This window comes from Gekko japonicus, unplaced genomic scaffold (assembly GCF_001447785.1).
Source record: "Gekko japonicus isolate JY-2015 unplaced genomic scaffold, Gekko_japonicus_V1.1 scaffold666, whole genome shotgun sequence".
Classification (NCBI taxonomy): domain Eukaryota; kingdom Metazoa; phylum Chordata; class Lepidosauria; order Squamata; family Gekkonidae; genus Gekko; species Gekko japonicus.
In genome coordinates, this window is record NW_015160854.1 from 152,342 (window position 1) to 164,525 (window position 12,184).

General features: G+C 52.7%; 1 protein-coding gene across 2 annotated transcripts in view; it reads left to right on the forward strand.

Annotated features, from left to right (window-relative positions):
- ERO1A (endoplasmic reticulum oxidoreductase alpha) overlaps positions 1-3,673 on the forward strand; it is a 42,893-nt gene extending 39,220 nt beyond the window's left edge. For both annotated transcript variants that reach the window (XM_015421421.1, XM_015421429.1), the window contains 2 exons: positions 2,036-2,169; positions 2,628-3,673. In XM_015421421.1, the coding sequence (XP_015276907.1) occupies positions 2,036-2,169; positions 2,628-2,688 (195 nt within the window). In that variant the 3' untranslated portion in view covers positions 2,689-3,673. The remainder of the gene's footprint in view (positions 1-2,035; positions 2,170-2,627) is intronic.
- The last annotated feature ends 8,511 nt before the right edge of the window (positions 3,674-12,184 follow it).

Genomic DNA, 12,184 nt, shown 5'->3' on the forward strand with positions numbered 1-12,184 from the left:
TATAAGAACAGGATCAGACCAGGGGTCCATCTAGTCCAGCATCCTGTCTCACACAGTGGCCAACCAGTTCCTCTGGAGGGCCAACAACAGGGCAGAGAGGCTGAGGCCTTTATAAGGACATAAGAAGAGCCCTGCTGGATTGGACCAGTGGTCCATCTAGTCCAGCCTCCTGTCCCACACAGTGCCCAATCTGAGGGCCAACAGCAGGACAGAGAGGCCGAGGCTGGGTCGGACCAGTGGTCCATCTAGTCCAGCCTCCTGTCCCACACAGTGGCCAACCAGTTCCTCTGGAGGGCCAACAACAGGGCAGAGAGGCTGAGGCCTTCATAAGAATATAAGAGCCCTGCTGGATCAGACCAGGGGTCCATCTAGTCCAGCATCCTGTCTCACACAGTGCCCAATCAGTTCCTCTGGAGGGCCAACAGTAGGGCAGAGAGGCCAAGGCCTTCATAAGAACATCAGAAGAGCCCTGCTGGATCAGACCAGTGGGGGTCCATCTAGTCCAGCATCTTGTCTCACACAGGGGGCAGCCAGTTCCTCTGGAGGGCCAACAGCAGGGCAGAGAGGCCGAGCCCTTCATAAGAACATAAGAGCCCTGATGGATTGGACCAGTGGTCCATCTAGTCCAGCATCCCGTCTCACACAGTGGCCAAACAGTTCCTCTGGAGGGCCCACAACAGGGCAGAGAGGCCGAGGCCTTCATAAGAACCTCAGAAGAGCCCTGCTGGATCAGACCAGTGGTCCATCTAGTCCAGCCTCCTGTCCCACACAGTGCCCAATCTGAGGGCCAACAGCAGGACAGAGAGGCCGAGGCTGGGTCGGACCAGTGGTCCATCTAGTCCAGCCTCCTGTCCCACACAGTGGCCAACCAGTTCCTCTGGAGGGCCAACAGCAGGGCAGAGAGGCCGAGCCCTTCATAAGAACATAAGAGCCCTGATGGATTGGACCAGTGGTCCATCTAGTCCAGCATCCCGTCTCACACAGTGGCCAACCATTTCCTCTGGAGGGCCCACAACAGGGCAGAGAGGGTGAGGCCTTCATAAGAACATCAGAAGAGCCCTGCTGGATCAGACCAGTGAGGGTCCATCTAGTCTACCATCTTGTCTCACACAGGGGGCAGCCAGTTCCTCTGGAGGGCCAACAGCAGGGCACAGAGGCCGAGGCCTTCGTAAGAATGTCAGAAGAGCCCTACTGGGTCAGACCAGGGGTCCATCTAGTCCAGCATCCTGTCTCACACAGTGGCCAGCCAGTTCTGAAGAAGTGTGTGTGCAGACGAAAGCTTATACCAGGAATAAAACTTTGTTGATCTTAAAGGTGCCACTGGACTCAAACTTTGTTTTGCTGCTTCAGACCCACACGGGGACCCACTTGGCATGTAGCCGTATTACAATGTTCACTATATAGCTTAACAGTGTTCCTATTGCATTGCTAAATTTTGTAATCCCCCTCTGAGTTTCAGCACAAAGGGCAGGCTGCAACTACAGTAAATAAATTAACAGCCATAACGCCCAACAGAGCAAGTGATAAGAACACCAAAGGTGTGGGAAACAGATCAAATACTCAGACAACTTAAACGTGGGATAAAAGTAAAAACTACTGGGTTCGCCGCATGGAGGACTTGGACAACGACATGCTCTAGCACACGTTTATTGTATTTAACACAGACAAAGACTACTCTTAACGGCCGACAGGGCCAACTATATACATATCCACCCAGCACCCCCTATTCCCATTGGAGGGTTTAAATGTCCCGCCAAAGTGGCTGTTGGTTGGGGCTGGGGGAACCAGGATCCGATGTTTCCATTGTTCCAGGAGTCAAGCTCCTGCCTGTGCCGCGGACCCCTGGTGGCGGTCTGCATATATAACAAAAAGCCTCTCTTTTTTTGCCTGGGCAAAGAGAAGAGTTGTAGCTTGGCACCTAAATGCCAACAGGGTGGGAACTGGGCAGGCCTCAGGGGAGGGGCATTCCAAATCCTTTTTGGATTCACTGTATGCAGGTGGACTTAAAGCTGCCTTTTGTTCCTGCTGCTTGTAGACTCAGGGTTTGGGAACGGCGCTCAAGATCCTGTTTTCTGAAAGCCAAATTGAAAACATGCCGGAGAGAGGCCCGTCTCCAAAGTTTCATCTAACAAGGCAGGAAATCGTAGCCCTCTTCAATGCGTTTGGGAGGTGAGTTGTCGCTTTTTCTCTAGTCTGACGTATTTTTTAGGTAATATTTCCCATCCCACCCCCCAATACTTAGACTCGATTCAGGCACTCCTCCACATACAGCTGCTGGTGTGACTTTGGGTCAGTTACAAGTTCTTTCAGAGCTGTTCTCTCAGGAGCAGTCCTCGAGAGAACTCACTCCACCCCAACTCCCTCACGGGGTGCCTGTTGTGGGGAGGGGAAGGGAAAGGAGATTGTAAGACGCTCTGAAACTCTGAGTGAAGGGCGCGGTATAAATCCAATCTCTTCTTCTAAATGCCGCCACCGGTAGCTTAGCAGAACAGCCCAGGAGGGTGGTGATCACAGCTGACTTAAGGCGACGCTGTAAGGTTTTTAAGGCGAGAGCCGTTCAGCGGTGGTCTGCCTCGCCTCTCACCAAATCCTCTTTCCGGTTCTTTCCCCCCCCCTTTCCAATGCAGGATCTCAACCAGCGTTAAGGAGCTAGAAAACTTCCGGGGCCTCTTACAAACTCTGCAGTGAGGACGATGCTCGGAGCCCTTTGCGCCGCTGCAACCAACGGGGACACTCCGCCCGCTCTGCTAGATTCCCACGGGACCGCAACACCTACCTAGGGTCGCCAACCTCCAGGTGGGGGCCCGGAGATCCCCCCCCCCCGGAATTATGATGGACCCCCAGACTACAGAAGCCAGATCCCTTCAGGAGTTCGGCTGCTTTGCACGGTGGACCTCTGTGCCGCCAGCGGGAATAAGATCCCTCTCCAAACCTCCTGGCGTTTCCTACACCCAGCATTAGCCAAGTGCACCGGTGAGGGGTATGTGCGTCCCATACTGCTTAAGGCTTTTGTTGAACTGCAGAAAGGGCCTTGCTGGACCCAGACAAGCAACACAAGCAACCCGGAGAGGTGGGCACCCCGTGGCAGACCACCCTCTGTTCTAGGAGGTGCTGGAGCATCCCAAAGGGCCTTCGGATTGCTCCTTTCGTGGAAGACCAATGGCTTTTCTTTCCTTTATCCGTCATCGGGAAATACAACTCAGGTGTACCTTTAAGGTCAAAGGGACTGTGAACCGCTCCAAAACACGGACCGGGCTTGGATCCAGAGGCGGCCGCTGCAGAAGGGACGTTGGTTCGTTCCCCAGGATTTGGTACCTTTTCCCTGTTGCTGCTAAGGCGACGAGCAATGGCGTAGGGGCAGTTCTCCAGAGTCCAGCCCGGCCACCCAAGGGTGGCACAAGGAAGACGACGTACTGTAGGAACTCGGCTCACGCCTGCGGCCCAAGAGGCCGCTGGCGCCCCGTTCTGGGCTCGCCGTGGGGCTGCTTCGACTTGAATCTGGCTGGGGGGGACAGCCTGCCTTTCTTGGGCAGACCCCAAGACCCTCCCTCCTTCAGGGCAGTTTTGGCCACTTCCTTCTGCCGTTCCCTTCCGGCTCCGAATCGGCCTTGACCACAGTTCCAGAGGAGTCGGCCGTGTTAAGTCTGTTGCTGCAAAAATAGTGAAAAGCCCAGCAGCACCTTTAAGTTGAACAAACTTTATTGCGGCGTAAGCTTTCGAGAAACACAGCTCTCTTCGTCGAAGAGAGCTGTGTTTCCCGAAAGCTTATGCCACAATAAAGTTTGTTCGTCTTAAAGGGGCTGCTGGGCTTTTTACAATTTGACCACCGTTGTGATTTCTGTCTGCACAGCCCTTAACATTAACCAGGAAGCCCTTTTTTGGGTCAAATGTTTTCCCCTACCATTTCTGTCTGTTTTTTCAGCACTATAAGAACATAAGGGAAGCCAATGTTGGATCAGGCCAATGGCCTCCTATCCAGTCCGACACTCTGTCACATAGTGGCCAAAAACACCAGGTGCCATCAGGAGGACCAGCAGTGGGGCCAGGACACCAGAAGCCCTCGCACTGTTGCCTCCCCCAAGCACCAAGATGACAGCATCCCTTGCCCCAGCCTGAGAGTTCCCATCTATACCTTGTGGCTAAGAGCCACTGAGGGACCTCTGCTCCATATGCCTATCTAATTCCCTCTTGAAGCCGTCCATGCTTGTGGCCACCACCACCTCCTGTGGCAGTGAATTCCATGTGCTCATCACTCTTTGGGTGAAGAAGGACTTCCTTTTATCCGTTCTAACCCGACTGCTCAGCAATTTCATGGAGTGCTCACGAGTTCTTGTGAGAAAGGGAGAAAAGGACGTTTTTCTCGACCTGCTCTATCCCATGCATAAACTTTGCAATGATTTAGGCTGCGCTCCCGCCGTGTCTCGGCTCGGGAAGCTGGCAGAGGTGTTGCGCACAGCTCTGAGGATGGAACTCGTTAAGTGACAAAAATTCATGCGCGTGCCTGCAACCATCCGATTTCTGTAAGGTAACCAGAAAAGGGGAGAGAGTGCTGTCCAGACACTGGTTTTAATTTAAACTTGATCTTTCTGAAAAACACACCATTTGGAATGTTTTCTTTCTCCCCGAACAGCCCCCCCCCCCCAAGTAAAGCCCTTACAGCCCAGTGAAAGATTCTGGTTTCTCTCCCCCCGCCCAAAAAAAACACCAGGGGGGTGGATTCTTTTCTAGCACCAAGCCATTGCATTTCACACCAACAGGGCAAGAGATGCTTCTCTTCGTTTCATTCCCCACCCTGAATCTTGCCAGAGGAACATTGAGTGGAAGATCAGTTTTCCATCCCAACTGTTAGCCAAAAACATTTTGTATAGCACAGGGACAGGGAGAGAAACTGGCAGTTTACTGGGAAAATACACATAGGGGGGCCCAGGTTCCATCCCCCAAAAGCCTCAGTTGCAAGAAACCCGGAGTCCAGTGAACAGGAGGAGACCGTGGGCTTTTGGGGAAACAGAGTTTGTTCAACACACTGAACAGTCTGGGAGCCAGGTTGGTTAAGAATGGTGGACTTTGATCTGGACAACCGGGTTCAGCTCCCCACTTGAAGAAGAAGAGATTGTATTTATACCCCACCCTTCACTACCCAGAGGAGTCTCAGAGCGGCTTACAAACTCCTTCCCCTCCCCACAACAGACGCCCTGTGAGGTAGGTGGGGCTGAGAGAGCTCTGACAGAACCTGCTCTTTTTCAAGAACAGCTCTTATCAGAACTACGGCTTGCCCAAGGTCATCCAGCAGGTGCAAGTGGAGGAGTGGGGAATCAAACCCGGTTCTCCCAGATTAGAGTCCGTGCACTCAACCACAACACCAAACTGGCTCACATGCGTTCACATGAGCAAGAGATCAGAGGTTGGGGGCCAGTTACTTTTGCCGGGAATCCAGGCGCGATCGAGGCAAAGGTGGGGCAGTTCACATGAACAGTGGGTGTAGTGCACTAAATCTGAAGAACACTGTAATGAATTTATTTTATTTTATTTAGTTCATTCAATTTGTACCTTGTCCTCCCTGCAAAAGCAGGCATGAAGGAATACATACACAGAATTCTTTTGACTTTGTAGAGCTCGCTGGAACATTGAATAGGTTGTAGTGTCAAGGGAAACAGCAGAGGTCCTCCACTTGGTAGAACGCTTGAGTGGTGGGGTGCAACTGGGAACAGAGAAGTGCCTGTGCATGCCCTTCACCCAGTCCCCGCAACTCTTTCCTGGCTTTACCATACGATCACGGCCTGACGAAGGGTCGAAATGGGAGATTTACCTGGGACATCTGTTGCCGTGGTTAAGGCTACATGGTTAACCTCCTGTATTATGGTTTAGCTTCATATGTTTAAATCCAACTTGTGCGGCATCCTTAAAGAATAGTTAATAAGAGGGTTTTTTCCCTGTAATTTCAAGTAGGATTTTGTGTGTATTCCTTCATTACAGTGGTTTTCAGATTTAGTATAAAAAATGAGCATCGCTCGCCACCTAGTGGTGCCGAAAAAGAGCTACAGCTTCGGCAGCCAACCAATCCCTCTGGGGTCTCCTCGCCATTGGAAAGATACAAATGGAAAGATTATTATTATTCCACACACAATGCCATATGATAATTAATATTGAATACTCTGCATGGCACGGTTCTCAGAGATACAATACCGGCAGGGTTTTGCTGAACTTGAGTTATGAACTAGGTAAAGGTAAAAAGGTTTCCCCTGCTCGAAGGTCAGTCGAATCCGACTCTAGGGTTGCGGTGCTCATCTCCATTTTCAAGCCGAAGAGCCAGCGCTGCCCGAAGACGTTTCCGTGGTCATGTGGCCGGCATAACTAGATGCCGAGGTAAACGGGACGCTGTTTTAAGCATGGCTTAAAAGTACAACTGGCACACTTTGGAATTAACCCAACTGCCTCCTTGAAGTTAGGGCTTTTGTATGCTTCAGTCCTACATGGTAGGGCTCCCAGGTCCCCCAGGAGGGTGGAAGTTCCCCCGCTAAAAGGGTCCCCAATCTGCTGGCCCGGAAAAGGCCGACAGGGGGAACCCCGCCCCCAAAGTGCCCGGTTCGGGCCGATGTGCCCGGCACAATGATGTCAGAGATGACATCATCACGCCGGGCACATCGCCGGCTGACGCTCTAGGAATCAGCCTGAAAACTCTATGGTATCATAGAGTTTCCAGGCTGATTCCTAGAGCGTCAGCCAGCGACGTGCCCAAAGTAATGACGTCACTTCTGAATCTCCTGGAGAGGAACCGAGTGTCCCCCCGCTATTACCTGTAAGTAACTTGGCAACCCTACTACACGGTAACACACATGTCTCACCACAGCCCTAAGGGATGAAGTGGAAAGTGCGGTCAAGTCGCAGCCACCGTATTTTTTCACTATATATTTAAAACGCTTATCAGCTTCCTGTCTGCTTTGGGGAACTCAAGGCAGCGCACAGTATATATCCCACGTTAAAGTAATAATAATAAAAAGCCAACAATTTAAAAACTACAGTTAGCCAGCAGAGTGGAGCAGTTTAGAGCGGCGGACTCTAATCTGGAGAGCCGGGTTCAATTCCCCACCTGACGCCAGCTGGGTGACCTTGGGCCAGTCATGGTTCTCTTGGAGCTCTCTCAGCTCCGCCTGCCTCACAAGGGGAAAGAAGGACAGAGATTCGATTTCTACCCCACCCTTAACGCGGAATCTCAGAGCGGCTTGCAAACTCCTTTCCCTTCCCCTCCCCACAACAGACACCCTGGGAGGTAGGCAATATTCCCTCTAAGCAGTGGAGTCTCGTGAGCAAAAATCCTACTTTGTAAGCTCCTGGCATTAAAGTTGTGAGCCAGCGATTTGGCTGCTGCATAAATTTGTTTGCTCTGGAGCTGTCCCTTCCTGAGCTGAGACAAAGATGTGTGAGCCGGAGGCTAAAAAACCCTGAGCTAGCTCACACCAACTCAGCTTAGAGGGAACACTGGAGGTAGGCAGGGCTGAGAGCGCTCTTTCCAGAACTGTCCTTGAGGGAACAGCTCGGACAGAACCATGGCTTGCCCAAGGCCATCCAGCCAGGTGCAAGTGGAGGAGTGGGAAATCAAACATGGTTCCTCCCAGATTAGAGTCTGTGCACTTAACCACGACACCAAATTGGGAAGGGAAGGTGATCGTAAGCCATTTGGAGACTCTTTAAAGTGAAGGAAAGTAGGCTATAAAAACCTCTAACCCCCCCCCCCCCCCAAGCCAAATCAAAGTACTTGGGGCAGAAGACTAACAAGGAACTCCAGGGCTGCTCCACAGAGACAGGCAACGGCAAACCATCCCTGAACGCCCCTTGCCTTGAAAACCCTAGATCCCCAATCTTTGAGTCTGTGGGCACCTCTGGAATTCCGACAGTGTGGTGGGTGAAGCTACAAAATGGCTGCTGCAGGAGGCGGAGCCAGTGGCAAAATGGCTGCCACCACTTCCCTTCCGTCCCCACGGGGAAGACCCTTGTGGTGTGAAGGCAGCTGCTGCCACAGCAACATTTGGAAAAACCTGTGCAGTCAATCAAATCGCCACCGGCCAATCAGAAGCGCCGCTGGGCAAAAGATCCTGCCTACTTTCTAAAAACACTTGGCACCAGGAAAGGTGTCGTTGGGGACTTTAAAAAGGTAAAGGTTTCCCTTGCTTGAAAGCCAGTCGAATCAGACTCCAGGAGGCGATGCTCATCTCTGTTTCCAAGCCGAAGAGCCAGCGCTGTCCGAAGACATTTCCGTGGTCATGTGGCCGGCGTGACTAAACACCAAGGCGCACAGAACACTGTTACCTTCCCACCGAAGTGGAACCTGTTTCTCTACTTGCAATTTCTTGCTTTCGAACTGCTAGGATGGCAGGAGCTGGGGCCAGAGATGGGAGCTCACTCGGTCACGTGGCACTCGGGTCTCGACCTACCGACCTTACGGTCTGCACCTCAGTGTCTTAACCTCTGAGCTACCGCGGCCTCCCTGTTAGCACTTTACACACACACACAATTCTGTCCAGGCAGTGACCTTACAGAAGAATACAGCGAAGGAATCCATTTCAAAACCGGGTCCCCCACAAACGCCGTCTCGCCAGATAAAAAACAAACCTCTTTTATTTTCAAAGCTCTTTGAAAAGTTATCTCGTTACAATTTTTCAGTGACGAACGAAAACTCGGGTACATTCGTTAAGCTGCAGCTTCCCTCCGCGGCCAGCTGACGACGAGAACACGGGCCGGGGACTAAAGCCATGCCGGTAAAAAGACACTGTACGCCCCCCCCCAAAAAAAGTCTCAGGGCAGTTGATGCACATGAAAGTCAGTCATTCGGATACAGGCTTCCAGTAGAAGACAGGACTGGCCGCCTTCTGTCCGGGTGGAGGGAGTTGGGTCCGCTTTGCGGCCTGTGGCTCATCCGGTTGAGGCAATTCCAGATCCTGTGATCGGAAGCAGCTGGCAAGAACCCTGGGCCCAGGCGGGTCAGGGCAGGAACCGGACCAGGTGCCTGCAGCCCCCCCCCCCCCCGGAAACAAAAACATAAAGTGCTTCGAGTGCATTGTGGAATATTCGTAAGCAAGAAACCAAGCAGCCCAAAAAAAGGAAGGGGGGGGAATAAGCTTGTCTTTGGTGCTTTATGGGCAAACAAAAGAAGGCAAGGGGTTAAAGTTCAGATGCCGGAGTCATCAAGGCAAACCGGGGGTGGGGGGGTTCACATGAGCAAGAGATTAGAGGTTGGGGGCCAGTTACATTTGCCGAGAATCCAGGCCCGAGGCAAAGGTGGGGCAGTTCACATGAGCAAGAGATAAGCGGTCGGGGGCCAGTTGTTTTACTGGGGACCCAGGAGTCATCAAGGCAAGCGGGCAACCTCGCACCCTAGCCCCACCCGGGAAAGGTAATATACTAAAAGGTATACGTGCCCAGATTTGGCAACGACGGTGTGCAGTTCACACAAAGGCCAACAAAACTTGCAAACGTCCAAATGTACAGATGGGGACGTGAGATTGGTGGACGTTCGCACTGAAGAAATCACACACCCTCAACAGATCTGCAACTCGATACAGGCGGCTGGGTCTCCCTGCCAACCCTGCCCGGCAGCCTTGGGGGAGACCGGTTCACCAGTTTGGCCGGGGTGGTGGTGGTGTTGTGGAGGCACGAATGATGCGACCCCTGTGGCCGGGAAAGAAACGGAAGAATCTGCTAGATGCTTACGGGAGAAGCTGCAAAAGGAAACAGCTCCATAAACAAGACAGTGCTTGCCTCCTTGACGACCTCGGCGCATCCAGCTTTTGAGAAAGGAGAAAGAGGAACTGTGGCCAGAACCAACGGGAACCGGAGTGTGCACAGAATGGGACGCTTTACACGTCTACCGAGTGAGAAGTGTACAGATAGCGAATGCGCTATGGCCCCTGGGAACAACAGCCCCCCCCCCCCAAGCTAAAAACCACCACACTACAGGAGCCTCCCACCTATGTGGCCAAGAAGGTGCGTACCTGGGGCTTTTTTTGCCAGGCGTGGCAGGGGGAGGAAGAGACCCAACGACATCCAGCGAACGAAACACTTCAGAGGCTGACTAGCCAACAGCTGCTTCCTGATCCAGAATTTTACACCCCCCCCCCAAGAATACATGACAGTACAAAAGGAAAAGTGATCATCGCATAAGCTCCCGCTTCCCCACGCCCTCGTGAGTCATCACCAGGCCCATAGCTATGGTGGGGCTTTGGGGGGCTTTGCCCCCTTTCTTAAAGGCACAGCCCCACAAGAATTTCTCCTCTAAATGCTTTTTTTCAATCATGTTTAAACATTTTTTAAAAGGCGTGCTCCCCTTTAAGCAGAGTGGGGTGCTGTCGTTGACTAATTCCCACACTGAGCAAGGGGGTTGGAGTAGGTGACCTCTAGGATCCCTTCTAACTCTGTGTCAAGAAACCAGTCTTCTTGAAGAGAGTTTCTCTGCCTAAGGGTTAGCTTTCTTGACTCTAGAAGTCATCCCCCTCCCCCACCTGCCGGCTTGTTCTCAGAATGGTTGCTTCGGCTGGCAGATGTGATTAACTTGCAGCAGCTGAGAACTGTCATCTAAAGTGGTTGACAGCTTGCAGTGTAGAGATCTATCCCGGTAACAGCTTCCTATTGGCTCAACGGCTTTTCTTTCTGCACTGAGAACTTCGGCCCAAACCAGAAAAAAATTTGCCCCACGAGCCACGAAGCCTTGGCTACGGGCCGGGTCATCATATTTGGAGGGAAAAATCAGCACCCGTATGGAAGAAAAGAAATCCATAAATACGCTCCCCCCCCCATCCCCAAGGTACCATATACAGTCATTAGATTCGGGGACAGGGTAAAACCCACCCAAAGAGGATGGCATTGAAAAGCATACTCAAGGGCAAGAGTGTTTTAAGAAACGCTCCGCTTAGGAGCCGACTCCCACCCAAGAGGCAACTGCACAGTAAGCGGCGCACAATTCACAGCCGGGTCAGCGTGTTCTCTTGTGCGTGCCGGCCCAGAGAATTCCGCAGGGCCTCGAGATCTTTGGAGGCTTTCTCTGGGTTCCGAGACACACAAGCAGGGCAATTCCCCTCCTTCTGTTCTAGGCTTGACGACTTGTTCCCAGCTTTCCGCATCGCTCACCGAACTTCCCGAGGTCACAGCGGGGCATCTCGACCCCCCCCCCCCGACTGACTGCCCCAGGCCTCCCGACTTTTAATTTTTAAAAATTTCTCGTTCAACTGTCATGGCTGGGGGTCGGGCGGAGAGCACTGCCACCGCCAAGCTCACAACCTCCCCGGCGCCGACAGCAGGTGGGCACGGCCCCCGGTCTTCTTGGCCCCACAGTAGGAAAGGCCAGCGAGGCTAAAATCCTAAAGAGGCCGCTAGAGAAGCAGGGTGGGGAGGCCACTTCCTTCCTGCCTGGAGCGTGAAGGGTGGGGATTCGGCCTTTCGTGTTCTCAGGAGTGTAAAGCGGCGGCAGCTCCCCCCAGGTGAGTCGAGGGGGATCCCGGGGCTGGTTGGCTCATGGGCAGGGCTCTTTTTGTATAAAAAGCCCAGCAGGAACTCATTAGCATAATAGGCCACACCCAACAGCAAGAACTCATTAGCGTATTGGGCCACACCCCTGACAGCACAGCTCATTAGCACATTAGGCTGCACCCTCATTTTACCAGAAGTGTGGTCACCCAGCCACACCCACCTTTCCCTTCTTATTCTGTTTGCTTTGTTTGTTGTCCAAACCCGGGGCCTTTTTTGTAGCAGGAACCCTTTGCATGTTAGGCCACACACCCCTAATGTAGCCAATCCTAATGAGTTCCTGCTGTTGGGTGTGGCCTGTTATGCTAATGAGTTCCTGCTGGGCGTGGCCAACTTGGGGGCCAGCCGGAACTCCGTTCCTGTGCGTTCCTGCCCAAAAATAGCCCTGCTCACGGGGGGGTGCGAGGGGGCGCCCCCTGACTTAAATGCCCCCCCGAAGGAAAAATCCTGGCTATGCCCCTGGGTGAACTGCAGATATTTGAAACATCTTGCGGAACGGCAAGGAGCACCCCTGTTCTTCACTAGGGATCGTCGGAGACAGTAGATGCCGGTTTAATTTCTGCTGCTCGCCCACCTCAAAACCCTCAAACTTCACTTCCCAGGGAACTGTCTTCCTCACTCCAGAGGAACAAGAAAAGCGGTGGAACAGTGGTCACCGGGGGGGGGGGGG